This window comes from Musca vetustissima, unplaced genomic scaffold, assembly GCF_032173495.1.
Source record: "Musca vetustissima isolate MV318-11 ecotype Yass unplaced genomic scaffold, APGP_CSIRO_Mvet_v1 utg539, whole genome shotgun sequence".
Taxonomy (NCBI): Eukaryota; Metazoa; Arthropoda; class Insecta; order Diptera; family Muscidae; genus Musca; species Musca vetustissima.
Window position 1 is genome coordinate 247,628 of NW_026885358.1, and position 20,690 is coordinate 268,317.

At 35.0% G+C, this 20,690-nt stretch overlaps 2 protein-coding genes across 2 annotated transcripts; one reads left to right on the forward strand and one right to left on the reverse strand.

The window, feature by feature from the left end:
* Positions 1-549: 549 nt before the first annotated feature.
* Positions 550-3,400, reverse strand: LOC133332588 (putative carbonic anhydrase 3; the record flags this gene model as incomplete). Its single annotated transcript, XM_061540968.1, has 5 exons — positions 3,148-3,400; positions 2,935-3,087; positions 2,639-2,874; positions 2,173-2,577; positions 550-603 (listed from the first exon to the last, which is right to left on the reverse strand). Coding segments are annotated over exons 1-5 (1,101 nt in total), but the record flags the coding sequence as incomplete, so codon positions are not given.
* Positions 3,401-12,959: 9,559 nt separating this feature from the next.
* LOC133332577 (carbonic anhydrase 2-like) lies at positions 12,960-15,520 on the forward strand. Its single transcript, XM_061540951.1, has 3 exons — positions 12,960-13,442; positions 13,520-13,656; positions 15,359-15,520. The coding sequence occupies exons 1-3, from the start codon at positions 12,968-12,970 to the stop codon at positions 15,497-15,499; spliced, it is 753 nt and encodes a 250-aa protein (XP_061396935.1). The 5' UTR covers positions 12,960-12,967; the 3' UTR covers positions 15,500-15,520.
* Positions 15,521-20,690: the final 5,170 nt, after the last annotated feature.

Below are 20,690 nucleotides of genomic sequence, written 5' to 3' on the forward strand. Positions count from 1 at the left end.
CTATACCATCATCTCTTATTGGTTCTGGGGTATCTTCTTCACCGCCACTATTTGATACCAGAAGCTTTTCAAAATGCTCCTTCCAGATCCTCAACACGCTGTCTGTATCTGTCACCAGGTTTCCTTCTTCGTCTCTACAGGATGTTGTGCCTGCAACAAAACCTCAAAAAGGCGACGATTTTATTTAAGATAAGCTGGTGTGTGTCCTTACCAGCATCTGACCACCAGTCTTGAACAGTTCGGCTTGTAACCCATCGGCACCTGCTGCTTTATTATTCTTCAGCCGATTGATTGCTATTCTGACTTGGCTCATACACTCTATACGGTCATCTGTTATTGGTTCTGGAGTATCCTATCCTACTATTTGATGCCAGAAGTTTTTCATAACGCTTTCCAGATCCTCGGCACGCTGTCTGTATCTGTCACCAGGTTTCCTTCTTCATCTCTACAGGAGGATGTGTCTGCACCAAAGACTTAGGTTTGGTGTTTTACTCGTTGGTAGAATTTTCGGACTTCATTCTGACTCCTGTACATCTCGTTTCGCTCACGCTCACGTTTTTCTTGTTCTTTCTTCTTTTTTTTTTTTTTTTTGAAAATACGTTCCTCCTCTCTCCTTTTCTCCCAATAGTTCTCCATCGCATTACGTGTTGCTACTGTCCGCAGGGTCGCCCTATATATATGATCGTACCACGGATTTCTTGATGGTGGTCTTTGGTACCCAAGTGTTGTTTTTGCTGCAGTTTGTTGGGAGTGGGCAATTCTCTGCCACTGTGCTTCTATATTATTATCGGGACAAGAGGTGTTTTCGTTAAGTAAGTTGAGCGGAGTAAGCTTCTGCTATCTGTTGTGTTTGCAGCTTTTTGACGTCAAATTTCCGTGTTACATTAGATCGCATTTTTTTAGAAAATAATTTTAATAAGTATTTTTTTTTTTTAAATCAAAATTTGTAAAAATATTTTTTTTCTTTTTCTTTCAGGTAATTATACAAATATTTCCAGAATCTCTTTAGGATAATGGCCTATGTAAAAATTACGGAGACCTTCTGATTTTGCCATATGATGCGGAATATGAAGCTGTCAACCCACGAAAAAAATATTTAAAAAAAGAAAAATATGACATCTTAAAATGGACAAGTGTCTCTGAGTGAACGAACGGCTGTAAACGGCAGCCGTTTACCCTTATCTAACCTAACTACCAAACTTGGGCTTTGATTTTTTAAGATAGTGATATCTTCTGAAAGAGAATTTGTCATAGACCAAAAAAATTTCTTCTTATGAAATATCAGTGAATTTTTAAATTGAAGTTATACAATTTCTTGACAAAAATATTTTCACCTTGTAACGATTTCCTGTTTTGTTGTGCCATTTATTTCATGTTAATGATGGATTTTTTTACAAATGATATGCCTATCATATCACTTAGTCTCTTAGCTTATTAAAACTGTGATTCTTTTAACATATTCCACTCAAAGTCGGGGAGTTATTTGATTTTTCTGAATCAACCCAATAATTAATAACAATCATACGCTCAATGGTACGGGTTTAAAAAATGCTAATAACTCCCAAACTATAGCTTCGATTTTCGAAATTTTAATATATTTTGAAAGGGGATTTTCTCAGCAATGAAGATATGTTCAAAGAATCATATGTTCTCATAAAAGATCAGTTGTTTTTCGAATGGGAAATCATCAAAAGATTCTATACTTTCTCTGTGATCAACTCAAAGTCCAATAAAAATAGTCTTAGGCGTCTATGTTGAGACCTAAAATAAATAAGGCTATTCCATGAATCTCTTTTTATCCACCTAAGGTTATTCCTTGAAGGCATTCAAAAAATATTTTAAAAAAATCCACGCCTAAGGGTCCACGCCTACGGGTATGAAGACATTCAAAATATATTTTATTAAAAATCCACGCCTATGCTGAGACCTGAGACCCTATGAAAAAATATTAAAAAAAAAAAATCACCAACTATTTTAAAAAATAAAGTATATATTAATTGAAATATTTAAAATTGGTAAGTTGCAAAAAATATATTCCATTTAAAACCTTCTGAAAATGTGCCCTCAACCTCCTCAATTTTCAGATAGTTTCCATATTCTCCCTCTCTTCCGTTCTCTCTCTCCCTCAATCCATTTTTATTCATCATCATTCTCATTTGTTTCAGTTGATGCCATTATCATATCCGCAGTTTGCGATTGTTGACCTTCCATCAGGCTACAAGCCGGATCCACTGGATTATATTGATTCAAATTAATCACACGCGATGATTCATGGACATTTTGAACGGGTCGAGAATTTTGTACTATTCGTGATTTCGCATCCACACTGAGCAGTTGACGAAATTCGTTTAATTGCCTTTCACCAATTGCCAGTGGTTCGGGAAATACGAACCATTCAACACCTTGATAGCATGGAGGTTGGGTCAATGATCCACCATAACTATAGAAACCGCTGCGAAACTGATACTGACACAAATAGCTGAGGGGGAATGGTGGAATTTCAATGTGTGAGCCGGGCATTTTAATGCGATGTAAATTTTGTACAATCGGTTCCAAGTACGGATTGTTGGAGGAGATCTGAAAAAGGTTTTGCTTTTTAATACAAAAGAACTATTTTTCCGGTTTCAATCCAACTCACATCAAAAAAATATGCCACCATTAACAGATCATAACTTGAGATATTCTCCGCCGGTGGACCAGTGCGATGCATAACTTGCATTTCCATGGGATAGTGGCGATAATTGAGCATATGTTCCGAACCCTTGTTGTTCGAAAGACTCCAATGGAAACACAACTCAACGAAACTATAACTGGCCAATAAATCAGCACCACTTAAGGTGGGTGTATTACCCGAAAATGTGGCTCGAATCACAACTAGAAGATGCGATAGAAGAATGAATAGAAAAGTTTTCAAAATATCCATTCCAATATTACCGGTATGCCCATTATTTTCCATAATTATGGCACTGGGCAGATCATCATAATGATTCCATGTCAGTAATTCCCGTATAGGGAATTGGCGAACATTCGATTCAATTATGTTTATGGGTGATTGATTCGTATGCGAACATTGCCATGTATGGGGACCTTTTGGAAAGAAATAAATATCAATCACTCTCCTCCTTCCCTAGCAATTTATCTACTCACCTCTTTCGATGCCATAATCGAAATGTCTCAAAATTGTTCCGTCAACTTCGGCGGATGTAATACCGCAAGTTCTTGCTGCCACATTGCCGATGTCACACAGGATTTTTGCACTATGGATATTGGTCATCAATAGGCAGGCTATCAATACACTTAACACGAAAACCACCAAAGGATATTCCAAGGCTGTGATTAACATATTACTTAGGCAACGAAATCCCAAGCCCACAATAGAGCATAGGGTACATTCCACCATGTTGGAGGATAGAAAATATATAATTCCGAATGAAGTATGAAATAGAAATGTTCTGTTTTTATTTTTGTTTTCAGTTCCCCTGCTTTTGATTAATTTTTCAGAGAAAATGAAAAAATAGAGTTCAGGGTTTTTTTCCAAAACTGAAAAATTAAGTTTTTTAACTCCTTAAAAAACTTCCAACAATCCCTATTTGGAACCGATTGTACAAAATTTACATCGCATTAAAATGCCCGGGGCACGCGTAGAAATTCCACCATTCCCCCTCAGCTATTTGTGTCAGTATCAGTTTCGCAGCGGTTTCTATAGTTATGGTGGATCATTGACCCAACAGTGTTGAATGGTTTATATTTCCCGAACCACTGGCAATTGGTTCCAACCGAATTGTCTATAATTTGATATTGGATATTCTCATTAGCTTTCACATCTTCCAACTAAAAATTATAAGTATTGGCCCCAGTTTCAGGGTAGCCCCCATATAAGGATATCTCAATTTTTTGGCATTTTGAGGATGTTTGACACAATTTTCAACCGATAACAGCCAAATCGGTTGAAAATTTAATTTGCATAGGGTAGTAAATCATCCCATCAAAAATTATTAATTTTGGCCCATTTACGTATTTTGAGAATTTCGGACCCGTTTTTCAACCGATTTGGCTATAATTTGATATTTTGGATTCGCATTAGCTTTCACATCTTCCTACTAAAAATAATAAAAATTGGCCCTAGTTACAGGGTAGGCCCCATATTACCGTACCTCCAATTTTCGATATTTTGAGGATTTTGAATACATTATTCAACCGATTTGGCTGTAATTTGGTATTTTGGTTATTTATTGGCTAACAAACCTTCCTACCAAAAATGATAAATTTTGGTCCAAGTTTTGTGATAGCCTCCTTGGAAAGGTGTCCCTAATTTTCGATATTTTGCGGATTTTAAACAAATTTTTCAACCGATTTAGCTGTAATTTGATATTTTGAGTTCGCTTTGGATAGTAAACCAATCTACCAAAAATTATTAATTTGGGCCCATGTTTTGGGGTAGCCTTCATGTAGCCTTCCTATTTTTCGATATTTTGCGGATTTCCAACAAGTTTTTCAACTGATTTGGTTGTAATTTAAGATTTTGGGTTCACTTTGGGTAGTAAAATATGCCACCAAAAATTATCAATATTGGTCCAAGTTTAGGGGTAGCCTCCATGTAAATGTACCCCATCTTTTACCTATTTTGAGAATTTCTGACCCGTTTTTCAACCAAATTGCCTATAATTTGATATTTTGGATTAGCATTGGGTATCACATCTTCATGTAAATGTACCCCTAATTTTCCGTATTTTGAGAATTTCATACGCGGTTTCTTTTGGATTGGTTGTAATTTATAAATATTTCTAACAAAAATTAACAACATTGGTCCAATGTTACCATAAATGACTAGTGACCTTTTGGTATGTTCAAGGTCTTAGATCGATTTCTTTAGTATGGTATTTCGACAGCAATGACCAGGCAGCTAGCTACCCCATATAAAATTCCTGATCGGTTATTTTAAATAATCTAAATTATTTTTTTCTTCTTCCTCTAGACGTCAGAGTCGTCTGAGAGTTTCTTCTTATAGTCAATAGCCTACAGAAATGAAATCAGGTGAAAAAACAATACTCGTATAAATACTGATTACGATAAAATACCTCAGCCGAATAGCGCCAATGTTGATGACAATCATGATGCGGTTTGATTATCATAACAACGTTGATTATAATAAATGACGTATGTCATCAAAATGTTAATTGCAAACAAAAACAACAGCAACAAAAAATATCGTTCCGAAAATAAAAATAATCATCTTATCTGGCGTACGGGCAGTTAGGTAGGTAGTCAGGTTGGTAGGTAGTACAAATAAACAATTGCATTTAGGATTACATAGTTTTTCACTTATTTGTCCCGCAAAATTGTGTAGTGTGTAAACAACACCAGCGGCGGGGTACTTGAGAAATGTTCTCTCGCTCTCTCTGGTAGGTAATTGACAGCTAATCAGATAAAACGGTATTGATAATGAAAAATATGTTAATGCGTGTGTGTGCTTTTTTATAAAGAGGAGATTATTTGCATGTTCTGGGGAAACAAATATTTCCAAAAAATTCACGGCTTGAGATCTTTAAAAAATCCGAACCTTGAAAAAATATTTTTAAAAAATCCGATCCTTGAAAAAATATTTTTAAAAAATCCAATCTTTGCATAAATTTTTTTAAAAAATCCGAACCTTGAAAAAATATTTTTAAAAAATCCGAACCTTGAAAAAATATTTTTAAAAAATCCGAACCTTGAGAAAATATTTTTAAAAAATCCGAACCTTCGGAAAATATTTCTAAAAAATCTGAACCTTGAAAAACTTTTTTTAAAAATACGAACCCTGAAATAATATTTTTACAAAATCCGAACCATTAAAAAAATATTTTTAAAAAATCCGAACATTGAAAAATATTTTTAAAAAACCCGAACCTTGATTTTTTTTAAATCCGAACCTTAAAAAATATTTTTAAAAAATCCGAAACTTCAAAAATTATTTTTAAAAAATTCGAACCTTGAAAAAATATTTTTAAAAAATCCGAACCTTAAGAAAATATTTTTAAAAATCCGAACCTTGAAAAAATATTTTTTAAAAATCCACGCCTTGAAAAAATATTTTTAAAAAATCCACACCTTTAAGGAAACGACCTTATAAAAATATACGAATTGATATTCCTTGAAAATTTTTTCCTAGTTCAAAAAAGACATTCACACCCTCAACTTCGCCCCAATTCGATTTGCGCCAATAATATCCCACCTTGCCAAAAAAATTGTCGATTTATAACCCCGCCATAAAAAATTGGGTGAAGTAAAAAAAATTTCCTTTCTTCCGCTCCTTATATTTTCGTTTATTGATCGTTCATCGTCTGACTATGTGACCTGATATGTTTGTTCGACGACTTGTTTCAACAATCTTTTATCAGTCACTCAGCCAGTCATTTCCACGATAAGAATTCTAACGAGATTTTGCTATCGGCGGTTATTATTATCTACAATGATACGACTAACTAACTTCGTGGTAGAATTCTCGTATTTTATTTGTCACCTTTAATACATTTGTTTTAATTTTTGTTGTTCATATATTTTATTTTTGTATTTGCATAGGAGAATCGTCAAAAACCCCGTAACGCGGGATTACTTCATTTAATATTTAAACGGCTAAGCGTGTAGACGTGCTAATATATCATCTAGTGGTGGTGAAGTGAGAAAAAGAAAACAAAATTCACGTGATTAATGTTCGCGAAAGAAATGCAATTCAATTAAAATTATTTCAAAAAAAATTGTGTTAAACCGGTTCCTTTCTCAAGTGATCTGAAAAAATTAAAAAAAAAAAAATTAAATATTTTAAAAAGTGTAACAAATTTTTATAAAAAAAAATTAAAAAAATGTAATTATAATTTTTTCGAAATTATTATACCTATATAAAATAAATTTATTTTAAACAAATATATATTGAATGGCAAAAGTAATCGGGATATGTGGTAAAAAAAATTACAATCTGCTATCCGAACACAAATAATTTTGAAATAAAACAATTGCCATCAATACAACAATACACAAAATCAGCGGTTTTGGATTTTACAATTAATGAGAACAATGTTGAAACCTTAAAAAATATTTTTTTAATATTTTGAATTTTACAATTTAATGATTTTTTTTTAATTTTGATTTAGAAAATTATATAAAGAAATTATATACGGGAGCTATATCTAAATCTGAAACGATTATAACAAAACATCGCAGACATCAGTCTGGACCTAATTCAGTACTCTGTGCAAACCTTTAGTCCAAATCGCACAAATATTGGGGGTTTGGTGTATCATTCGCAAAAAAATCGGACGAAACTATATACGGGAGCTATATCTAAATCTGAACCGATTTTCACAAAACTTCGCAGACATCAGTCTGAACATAATTCAATGCACAGTGCAAAATTTTGTCCCAATCGGGGACAAAAGTGTGGCAGTATTCATGCGCGATGTTGTCGTTGACGACTACTTCGGCGACTAAACCCCTACTTTCGTTTGTAACAGGCAAAAGGAAACAAGATAGATAGACGGTTCCTTTTGAGAATATGCATAGAATTACTTTCATACTCGATTTATGCATGTCCGTCCGTCCGTCCGTTAAATGTTAAATTGTAAACTGTTGATGTTAAATTGTAAACAAAGTACAGATCGCATTTATGATCCGATTTGGATGAAATTTGGCATAGCGTTATGAATTAGGTCTAGAATAATGTGTGTTAAGTTTCGCGACAATCAGTTCATATTTAGATATAGCTCCCATATAAATTTACGTCCGATTTAAGACAAATGGTGCACCAAAATCTCTAAATATCTTTCGATTTGCACAAAATTTGGCATAGTGTGCTGAATTAGGCCTAGAATGATGTGTGTTAAGTTTCCTGAAAATCGGTTCAGATTTAGATATAGCTCCCATATATATTTTCTCCCGATTTAAGGTAAATGTTGCACCAAAGTCCCTATATATCTTTCGATGTGCACGAAATTTAGCATAGTGTGCTGAATTAGGTCTAGAATGATGTGTGCAAAGTTTCGTAAAAATCAGTTCAGATTTAGATATAGCTCCCATATATATTATCGTCCGATTTAATGTAAATGGTGCACCAAAGTCCCTATATATCTTTCGATTTGCACGAAATTTGGCATAGTGTGCTGAATTAGGTCTAGAATGATGTGTGTTAAGTTTCGTGAAAATCGGTTCAGATTTAGATATAGCTCCCATATATATTTTCGTCCGACTTAAATGTAAATGATGCACCAAAGTCCCTATATATCTTTCGATGGGCACGAAATTTGGCACAGCGTAATTAATTAGGTCTAGAATGATGTGTGTTAAATTTCCTGAAAATCGGTTCAGATTTAGATATAGCTCCCATATATATTTTCGTCCGATTTAATGTAAATGGTGCACCAACGTATCTACATATCTTTCAATTTGCACGAAATTTAGCACAGCGTAATGAATTAGGTCTAGAATGATGTGTGTTAAGTTTCGTGAAAATCGGTTCAGATTTAGATATAGCTCCCATATATATTTTCGTCCGATTTAATGTAAATGGTATACCAAAGTCCCTTAATATTTTTCGATTTGCACGAAATTTGGCACAGCGTAATGAATTAGGTCCAGAATGATGTGTGTTAAGTTTCGTGAAAATCGGTTCAGATTTAGATACAGCTACTATATCTGACCAAATGAAAAATTTAGTATCGGTTACAGAATGACATGTTTATGGATCCAATTTCATTTTACTGGTCGGATTCATCTGTTCAATATACCGAAAGTGGTGAAGGGTATCATATAGTCGGCCCAGTCCGACTATACTACTTTCTTTACTGGTTTTTATTTAGATAATTAATTGCCTGTCTGGTTATTTAATATCCTGCTGCAACTTCCTGTGAATCCATCCATATTCTCCATTCGCCTACATTTCCTGTATGTGTGGCCGCCTACATTTCCTGTATGTATTCTCAAAAAAATAGCACATGTATAGTGGCATGACCATTTAACTCAAATGATCAATTATTCATTTTCTATGCGGTATTCAATTGGTCTGTTGCTTCTTCTATATCCCGTCAGTAGTCAAGGCGGTGGATAGAAAAGAAATTTGTAGTTTGGTGGTCTGTAGGGGTAGAGGAAGTGTCAAAGACATTTTTTTGTTATTGTATTCACATTTCTGAATGTAATTGGCAAAAAAAAAAAAACTTTCTTCTTTAGTTCGACGAACTTCTAGCAAGGATATCTGTATCTATATGCATATATCCTCCATCCTTGACATTGAATATCATCATCGTCAATGTTGATGGATGACTTAATTACCCGATTGCGTTTATGGCTGGCTGTCAATGATGGGCATTTAATATTGTGTGTTTTTTTATCTTCACAAAACAGTGAAGGACAAAATTTTTTAATATATTCAAGGGAATGAGGTTTATATGTTTTTTTTTTTCTAGGGAAGGTCTTTAAAAGTTTTTTTTGCATAGAAGTCATTTAGGAGGTCATTTGCCCTTAGAAGTATCTTCTAAGGCAAATAACCTTTGCCTCTCAAGTGTCTTCTCTGTGCAGAAAATTCGAAAGGAAGACCTATAAACCATGTTTTTTGTATGGAAGGCCTATAGAAGTTTAAATTCACATGGAAGACTCACTTCACTATCCATAAAATAATTTGTTCTGCAACTTTCGCTCTCTACTGTGTTATGGCCATACAACTGTTTTGCCATTGCCTTAGGCCCATTGCCCGTGGCTAATAAATTTATTAAAATATTATTGTTGTATTTTTTTTTTGCTTTTGTCTATTACCTATATTGACATTGAAAAATATTCGTAAAACAAGTGCAACACTTTAACGCTCTACAACAAACATCAACCAGACCACCGTAAACACCCATTCCAACCTCTACCCATCTATTGGTTTGATGGTCTGGTTGTCATTTTTTGATAGGGAAAATTCTAACCAGAGTAGAAGGGTGAGGTGGTTGGCCGTTGATTAAAAGGTATCAAAAGACGATACACAAAACTAAATCATAAGTCAGTCATCACACAATAAATACATTTAAAAGTCGTTAAATTTATTTTCACTCACTCACTCTCTTTCTCTCTCTTGATTATTGTGTCTTCGAACCGTTCAATTGTTTGATTACCTGCGACAGAAATATACAATATTTTTGAATAGTTCGATTTTGAAATCGGAACAGTTAAGTGGCATTGAAGAAGGTCTTCAGCGAAATAAATATCCTGCAGGTAAAAAGGCTTAATTTTTTTAAAAATACTGTTTAATGACCATTAAAGGTGCGGATTTTTTAAAAATGTTTTAAAAGGTCTGTCGTAAGGCGTGGTTTTTTGAAGGCATGGATTTTTTAAAAATATTTTTCGAAGGCGTGAATTTTTTAAAAATATTTTTTTCGAAGGCGTGGATTTTTTTAAATTTTTTTTCGAAGGCGTGGATTTTTTAAAAATATTTTTTTCGAAAGCATGGATTTTTTAAAAATGTTTTTTAAAGGCGTGGATTTTTTAAAAATATTTTTTTCGAAAGCGTGGATTTTTTAAAAATGTTTTTTCAAGGCGTGGATTTTTTAAAAAATATTTTTTCAAGGCGTGGATTTAAAAAAAAAATATTTTTCAAGGCGTGGATTTAAAAAAAAATATTTTTCAAGGCGTGGATTTTTTAAAAATATTTTTCAAGGCGTGGATTTTTTTTAAATGTTTTTTTCAAGGCGTGGATTTTTTAAAAATATATTTTCAAGGCGTAGAATTTTTAAAAATATTTTTTTAAGGCGTGGATTTTTTAAAAATATTTTTTTAAGGCGTGGATTTTTTAAAAATATTTTTTCAAGGCGTGGAATTTTTAAAAATATTTTTTCAAGGCGTGGAATTTTTAAAAATATTTTTTCAAGGCGTGGAATTTTTAAAAATATTTTTCTCTGCATTTTTTAAAAATATTTTTGAAGGTCTCTGGATTTTTTAAAAATATTTTTGAAGGTCTCTGGATTTTTTTAAAAATATTTTTTGAAGAACCTTCCATAAGCGTGGGTTTTTTAAAATATTTATTGAAGAACCTTCCATAAGCGTGGGTTTTTTAAAAATATTTTTGAAGGTCTCTGGATTTTTTTAAATATTTTTTCTCTATTTCGACTAAGCCGAGATAAAAAAAATTTCTAGGCGCGTCGGTCTTTTGTTCAGTTTTTCCAATTTGAAAGGTTATATTCGGCAATGTTTTCTTCCACTTGGTATTTTTCCATCTTATTCGTGACCTTCCCCTTCTGCGTGAACAATCAGCTGTTTCGCTTTTATATGCCTTCTGGGCTGGGGCATCTTCATCCATTCTCACAACATGACCTAGCTGTAGCTCAATACGTCTAACAATGCCGATGCAGGAGAATAGCTGGTACAACTCATTATTCATTCGACGGCGATATTCACCGCCAACAGATCGGCCCATAGATTTTTCGGAGAATTTTTCTCTCAAACACTCCAAAAGCTGCCTCATCGACTTGCGCAAGTACCCATGTTTCAGATCCATATAACAGCACAGATAGTATCAGCGTCTTGTAGAGTGTGAGTTTGGCCTGGCGGGAGGTGGCCTTGCTTTTGAGTTGTTTGCTCAGACTACAGTAGCATCTGTTGGCCAACACTATCTTCTCCGAATTTCAAAACTGATGTCATTCGTTTTGTTTATGGCTTTACCAAGGTATATAAAATCTTTGACTACCTCGAAGCTGTAGTTCTCAAGTTCCACAGTTGGTCCGAGTCTACTGGACGTCTTGTGCGGCTTTCGAATGCGGCTTTATAGTCGACGAATAGGTGGTATGAGTCGTGTACATGTAGTTGTTGTAGCAACAGAATACATGTAGTTTATCATACATCGTCTCATTCTGCTTCCCCTACCTCCGAATTCAAGAATATTGCAAAAGTGAATTCGGCGATATATGAGTCGGCTTAGCTGGGCAGTTGAAGAGGTGCAACGTGTCGTGTGGTCCTAGTCCACATGCAGGACATGTGTTAGGTATCTAGCCGCTGCTTCTCCTCTGCTGCAATGGATGGGGGTGGTCTCCAATTATGGTATTCACGTGATATTGCTCTACTGTCTGAGCGACTGCGTCCGTGTAAATACCATTCAGACCTGCTTGATAGGCTTTTTGATCTAGAGGTTCACGCTTGTACCTTTGGACCTCTCTCTAGATCATGATGATCTTTTCTGACGTGCCTGGGCGGGTGGTATACACTCTATACCGTCATATATTATTGGTTCTGGGGTATCCTCTTCACCGCTACTATTTGATAGCAGAAGCTTTTCAAAATGGATCCTCAGCACGCTGTCTGTATCTGTCACCAGGTTTCCTTCTTTATCTCTACAGTAGGATGTGCCTGCACCAAAGCCATCGGTTTGGTGTTTTACCCGTTGGTAGAATTTCCTGACTTCATTCTGACTCCTCCTGTACATCTCGATTTGCTTACGCTCACGTTTTTATTGTTCTTCCTTGTTTTTTTCTGAAAATACGTTTCTCCTCTCTCCTTTTCTCCCGATAGTTCTCCATCGCATTACGTGTTGCTACTGGAAATTAAATTTTATTATTATTTATGGGTTTTCTTTAAACTAATTCTCCCTAACTCTTCCTTTTTTTCAGTTTAAACATATCTCTTCGTGCAGTAGCAAAGCTGCAGCATCACCCATCACCGGCAAACTGAAATTCCATCCAAATAATTTCAATTCTTGATCCTCAACGAGTTTAATAAAATTCGCCACCACGTCGCAGTTTACTTGGTTCCATAAACCACAACACGTTTGTGTTTTTAAAGTTAAGAAAAAATCCCAACACGACGTCAATATAACATAGTAAGAGCCTAGAGAGACCAAAGCTTGGCCTTTAACTAAAATAGCAGCAGCAACAGTCGTCGCCTGATTAAAGGAAACCGCGCCGCCAAACGCTTAAAACCAAACCAACAAGAGCTATCTAGACCTAGACCAACCCTCCAAACAGATCAGAAAATGCCCGTTCAATCACCTATTGAAATTAGCAATCGTGTCATTGAGCATATCGATGATATTGATCCACTTGAATATCATGGCCATTGGGAACCGGTGGGCATTGCTCGCATCCACAATACCGGCACTTCGGCCATGGTAACATTTAGTAAACGCAAGGAACAACCCTATCTGCTGGGCGGTTGTTTGGGCGATCAAAAATATATCTTTGAACAGTTGCATTTCCATTGGGCCGACACCGATGAATCGGGCTGTGAACACACTCTGGAGGGTATGAAGTACTCCATGGAAGCCCATGCGGTTCACTACAATTCAAAGTACAAAGATTTCTCAGAGGCGAAAAATAAGCCAGACGGCTTGGCTGTTGTGGCATTCTTTATACAGGCATGTGGTGAGAAGGATTGCCCGGAATTTAAGAAAATCACCGAGGGTATACGAATTGTACAAAAAATCCATACCTCAGCATCTGTTGATTCAGGTATGATACAAAAACTAAATATTTAATTAAATTTGGAATTTAAGGAAATCTAAATTTGGTTTTGTTTTATTTTTCAGATTGCCTTTCGTGGATTGGTTTACAGGAGTTAAGCAAACATTATTACACCTATAAAGGATCTCTAACAACAGCACCCTACTTTGAAAGTGTTACATGGATTATCTATCGAACACCCATATATGTATCCAAAGGACAGGTATGCAAACGTCGTCACGGTCAATATTATTTTAAATGTCAGTGTGTCGGGCGGGGTGGGGTGGATATGTTGGTGTGTGGTTTGGAAGCCAGCTGTTATTGTCTACTGACATTCCCAGGACTATTGCGATTTGTAATGCAATTCTAACCCATCGATTTTATGACAATTGTCAAGGTCTCACTTGTTATGAATAGTAAATTTTTCAAGAAGAAACAATGGCATGGATTTTTATACCCTTCACCACACTGTGGTACAGGGTATTATGTCTTTGTGCATATGTTTGTAACAGGCAAAAGGAAACGAGATAGATCCATGGTTCCTTTTGAGAATATGCATAGAATTACTTTCTGAGTCGATTTATGCATGTCCGTCTGTCCATGTTAAACAAAGTGCAGGTCGCATTTATTATCCGAATGAGATGAAATTTGGCACAGATCATTTATTTAGCCCAAGGACGAATCCTATTGAAATTGGGAAAAATCGGTTCAAATTTAGATATAGCTACCATATATATTTTCGTCCGATCTTTAGCAAGTGGTGCACCAAAGATTCAAATTTAAGCGGATTAGCACGAAATATTTCACAACGTACTGAATATAGGATAGACTAACGTGTGCCAAGTTTTATTGAAATCGGTTCAGATTTAGATATACTCCCATATATATGTTCGTCCGATTTTTCGCAAATGGTGCACCAAAGAGTCAAATTTAGGCCTAACGCCACTAAATTTTGCACAACGTATTGAAGTTAGGATAGACTAACATGTGCCAAGTTTTATTGAAATCGGTTCAGATTTAGATATAGGTCCCATATATATGCTCGTCCGATTTTTCGCAAATGCTGCACCAAAGCGTTAGATTTAGGCCTATTGTGACGATTTGGCTGTAATTTGGTATTTTGAGTATACATTGACTAACAAACCTTCCTAACAAAAATAATCAATTTTGGCCCAAGTTTCGTGGTAGCCTCCATGTAAAGGTGTCCCTAATTTTCCATATTTTGCGGATTTTAAACACATTTTTCAACCGAATTGGCTGTAATTTGGTATTTTTAGTTCCCATTGGGTAGTAAACTATTCCACCACAAGTTATCAATATTGGTCCAAGTCGAAGGGTAGCCTCCATGTAAATGTGCCCCTTCTTTTACGTATTTTGAGAATTTCGTACCAGTTTTTCAACCGAATTGTCTGTAATTTGATATTTTGTATTCGCATTGGGTATCACATCTTCCTACTAAAAATTATAAAGATTGGCCCAAGTTTCGTGGTAGTCTCCATGTAAAGGTATCTCCAATTTTCGATATTTTGAGGATTTTTGACACTTTTCTTTACCGAATTGGCTGTAATTTGGTGTTTTGGGTATTTATTGGCTAACAAACCTTCCAACCAAAAATACCCAATTTTAGTCCACACATCCACACATTTTCAACCGAATTGGCTGCAATTTCACATTTTGGGTTCGCTTTGGGTAGTAAAGTAGTACCCCACCAATGATAATCAATTTTGGCCCAAGTTTTGTGGTAGCCCCCATTTCTGAATTTTGAATTTTGAAGATTTCAGATATGGGTTTCAACCAAATACGCTGTAATTTGACATTTTGAGATTGTCATTAGGTGACAAATTTTCTTACAATTCATACCCAATATTTTTCACCACTCTTCTAATATGTATTTATGTGTTCTTCTTCTTTTTTCTTTCTTGCAGGTTCAAGTTTTTCGCAATCTCCAATCATGTCCCAAGGATGAAACTAAAAAAATCGTCAACAATTATCGTGAAATACAAAAGCCTAGCAACAATCCAGAAATTATTTTCGCACGCAATGTCAAACCAAAATCAAAATTATGATCTAATCATTATATCCTACAAATCCAGAAGCTAAGCTGCATTCTAAAACTAATCATAAACAACAACATTTTCTCTAACCCCAACATAGATTTTTGGTTTTTGTTTTAACAAAATTTGTCTCTCGCCCTAAGATGTTCGAAATTAGAAAAAAAACAAGAAAAAGTGAAAAGAATACCTAAAGTATTTTTGTTTTATGTAAATGTATATGAACTTAGTACGTATGTATGTAAGTAATGTGTTTTTTATAGTCAGTCAATACCAATTCATAAATTTATTTCTGTTTTTTTCCTTTTTGTAACTCCTAGAATTTATGTTGATACTACTTGGTTGTGTTACGGCAATATGTTTAGTTTATTTATGTATATCGACACACTTTGTTTATTAATTATAACACTATTCTATTTTTTGTTAACTTGTTTTGTTTTCACCTTCCCTTTTGTCCAACAACATTTGTTCTTTGTTATGTTGATGATGATGGTGCAAACAATAGAAGAGAATAATTTTAATTTCGAAAGAATATTGAAACGCTAATTAAAAACAATTGTCAAAGTGCACTTTAAAAGGCAATCGAAACAAAAAAAAAAAAAAACAACAACAAAAACACATTCACACTCAAACATGAGCACATTCCACATACCTCTTCTATACGTGTATACTCCCCTCCCTCGAAAAGAAAGAGATCACAATCATGATATTTCATAGAAATATGCTGAGCTCTTTTCTTCGTTTCAGAGTCCCTCTCACCCCTTTTCTTAAGATTACCTATTATTATTATTACATGTATTTATAAACATTTAATTATTTAAATAATTTTTTATATATATAATTAAAATAATAAACGCGAATAAATGAGGAATGAATGACAAATTAATGGGTGTTTTATATTCTTCAAATATTTATAAAAATGATTAATACCGAACGAGGATTCAGACTAGGTGACAGTTTGTCGTGTGACCTTTTTAACATCCTACTGGAAAAGGTCATACGAGAGGCAAAAGTGAACAGAAATGCCGATGACATCCACATAATGGGTCGAACACTGAGAGCGATAATAGCCACCTTTGAACAAATTGTGAAGGAGCCAAGGCGCAAGGAGTCCAGTAGACTCGGACCAACTGTGGAACTTGAGAACTACAGCTTCGACGTAGTCAAAGATTTTATATACCTTGGTACCGCCATAAAAAAACGAATGACATCAGTTTTGAAATTCGGAGAAGGATGGGGATGGCCAACAGATGTTACTATGGTCTGAGCAAACATAGTAATATCTGTTGGTCCCGCCAGACCAAACTCACACTCTACAAGACGCTGATACTACCCGTGCTGTTATATGGATATGAAGCAGGGATGCAAAAGTTGGCACAATTGTACTAATTTTAGCACTATTTGGAAGTCAAAAGTACAATAGCACCACAATGACTTATTTATCACTATTTTTAAATTGTATCAAATTATTTTACTTAAAACCCCTTTTTACAAACTGTTATTTCTGTTCTTACAATATGTACTAAAAATTACAAGTAATGTCAATTTAGAAATGCAGTCTGAGGATGCCATGGATGTGTTCATCTTATGTATGTTTTTATAACCTTCACCACACTGCGGTACAGGGTATTATGTCTTTGTGCATATGTTTGTAACAGGCAAAAGGAAACGAGATAGACCCATATTTCCTTTTGAGAATATGCATAGAATCATTTGTTAAGTCGATTTATGCATGTCCGTCCGCCGGTCTGTCCATGTTGAATTGTAAACAAACTACAGGTCGCATTTTTGATTCGAATTGGATGAAATTTGGCACAGCTCATTTATTTGGCCCAAGGACGAATCTTTTTGAAATTGGGGAAAATCGGTTCAGATTTAGATATAGCTCACATATATATTTTCGACCGATTTAATGTAAATGGTGGTCTTTCGATTTACACAAAATTTGGCATAGCGTACTGAATTGAGTATAGAATGATGTGTGTTAATTTTCGTGAAAATAGGATCAGATTTAGATAATGCTTCCATATATATTTTCGCCCGATTTAATTATAATTTGACATAGCTATGTGTCAAGTTTTGCTGAAATCCTTTGGGATTTATGTATAGCTCCCATATATATGTATTTTCTTCCGATGTAAATAAATGGAGCACCAAAGAATCAATGTTAGGCAGATTCACACAAAATTTTGCACAACGTACTTAAGATAGTATAGCCAAACGTGTGTCAATTTTTATTGGAATCCGTCCAAATTTTAAGTAGGACCCAAGGACCCAAAATATATTCATTAGGAACAAAACATGCATAAATTAGTCTAAACTAACCTGTAACAAGTTTCGTTGAAATCCGTTCATATTTGTATATAGCTTCCATATATATTTTCATCCGATTTTAAGTAAATGTTGCACCAAACGCTTCATGTTTTTTCAGGATAGAATGACGTAATTGCTTGTAGAAGTACAGATGTAGCCCATATATATTTTTGACTGACTTCGTGTTAATTGGGCTCCAAATATTCGAAGAGTGCCCGATTGATATTTGCTTTAAATCGATTTACATAATTGTGACCCATTGTAACAAACGAATGACATGTTTATGGATTGATCTAAGTCGATTCACATTTAGATAAAGGTTCACATATTTTAGTTCATCCAATTTCATGTTAATGACCCTTCTGTTAAGATGTATCGTTTTAATACATAGTTGTGAAGTGTATCATATAGTCGGTCCCGTCCGTCTTTACTACTTTTCTTACTGGTTTATGTATGTTTTTATTGATAGATTGTTTATTAAAAAATGTATAAAAAGTACAATCGGACTGAAAAAAGTACACATTTTATTGAAAGTCAGTACAATTTGAATAATTTCATTTCGCATCCCTGATCTGAAGCATGGGTACTTGCGCAAGCCGATGAGGCAGCTTTTGGAGTGTTTGAGAGAAAAATTCTCCGAAAGATCTATGGGCCGATCTGCGTCGACGGGGCATATAAAAGCGAACCAGTTGATGGTTTACTTAGAAGGGGAAGGCCACGAATAAGATGGAAAGTCGTAGTAGAAAACAACATCGCTTTTCTATGCCTTGTGAGCTGGGGCATTCTTTTTCATTCACAGAACATGGCCTAGCCACCGTAGTCGCCGCTGTAGCTCAATCCGTCTGACTATGTCGATGTCCGCGTATAAATTGTAAAGCTCGTGGTTCTTTCGACGCCGATATTGCGTTGACGACGCAGATCGGCCCATAGATTTTTCGAGGATTTTTTCTCCCAAACACTTTAAGAGCTGCTAATCATGCTTGCGCAAGTACCCATGCTTCAGGGGGGTTACTCTGTATTGCGTTGCGAAAGCAAGTGCGTTGCGAAAGCTAAATGCGTTAAGAGTACAATTTGGTACTCTGTAACGTTCACGCAAACGCATTCGCAAACTAAATTGAAAATAGGGCAACACTGTCGCCACAAAGTAAACAATAACGAAGAATGACAAAAGGAAACGTCAATAAATTGTAAATGAAAACATATTTTTGTGTGGTACGAGTGTTTTTTAAACAAAAATGAACGAATTAAAAAAAAGAATTTTATGAGATCTATCAAATATACTCTCCATAAGTGACCACGGGTATGTAAATATAAGTACGAATTATGTGACAAATGTTTTCAAATATTTAATTTTTATAGATTTATATAAAATGTCTCAATAAAGATTCGTTTATGTATTTATTAAACGCTCGTCGTTTCAAATAGATCCACAACAGTTCCAACTCCAATAAAAGAGGCCGCTGCTTTGAAATTGCTTGGACAAGGTGGTTATCAACACCAACCTATAAATATGCACACATAGTTTCACATTTTATATAAAAAAATAATATATTACTTTTTCCAACCAACGACATCTTTTACAGGAGGTCAATTTGAATTGAGGTCATCAGACAGTTTTGTCCACAAATTGTTGGCGCGTTGTTTCGCATTTGAACTCTGCAACTGTCCCTTTGCCAAATCACTGTGTTGCCCCATAAAATATACTGAAGTTAGGAACTGACGTTGCTGAGTCTGTAACTGTGACTTTTTTGCCTTTTACTTAAAATAATTTACAATTTTTATATAAATAAAACCTTTAATGGAGCTTACTTATATGTTTCGCTTCCTTTGCGTTTGCTATTTTATTAACGCAAGATATTTGCGCTTAACGAACGAGTTTGACATGCGTTTTCGTATTACAGAGTGCGGTGATGCCACATTTGCGTAAAGTAGATGCGAAAGGAGATACGAAAACGAATTAGAGAGTACCAATTACGCGATGCGTTACAATTTTTCTCACGCATCGCAATACAGAGTAGCCCTCCAGATCCATATAACAACACGGGTAGTATCAGTGTCTTGTAGAGTGTGAGTTTGATCTGGCGGGAGGTGGCCTTGCTTTTGAGTTGCTTACTCAGACCATAGTAGCATCTGTTGGCCAACACAATCCTTCTTCGAATTTCAAAACTGGGGGGTTACTCTGTATTGCGTTGCGAAAGCAAGTGCGATGCGAAAGCTAAATGCGTTAAGAGTACAATTTGGTACTCTGTAACGTTCACGCAAACGCATTCGCAAACTAAATTGAAAATAGGGCAACACTGTCGCCACAAAGTAAACAATAACGAAGAATGACAAAAGGAAACGTCAAAAAATTGTAAATGAAAACATAAGGTGTGTCTGGTTACTTTCCCTGCAGGAATTGTCCAGTAACTTCTTTCTGAGAGAGTAAGGTAGTTTTATTCTCTTTTGCAAGAAAAATGCGAAAAGTAAACAGACGGCATCCCTGCAGAAGCTTGCAACTAATCAGCTGATTTGTCAAAACAAACCAATTTGTCCGCCATTATAAAGAATTAAAAGAAAGAAAACACAACCAGTTTAACAAAAACAAAAACAATTAGTCTTGCTAATTCCAAAAAAAATTATTTTCAAATTTAAAGCACAAAAATAAATAAACAAACAATAGAAAACATCTGATTGAATGTCGATGTATGAGAAGAAGAAGAGTTGCAAGAGATTGCAAGAAGAAATTTTTCCAGCAAGAATTTGCAAACTCTCACTGAAAGAACTGTCAAAATTTCTCTCTCCAACCGCTCTCTTTTGCAGAACTTTTGGGTTAACAGACGACTTCCAGTAACAATTTGTAACAATTGTTACAAACTTTAGGGTAACCAGACACACCTATATTTTTGTGTGG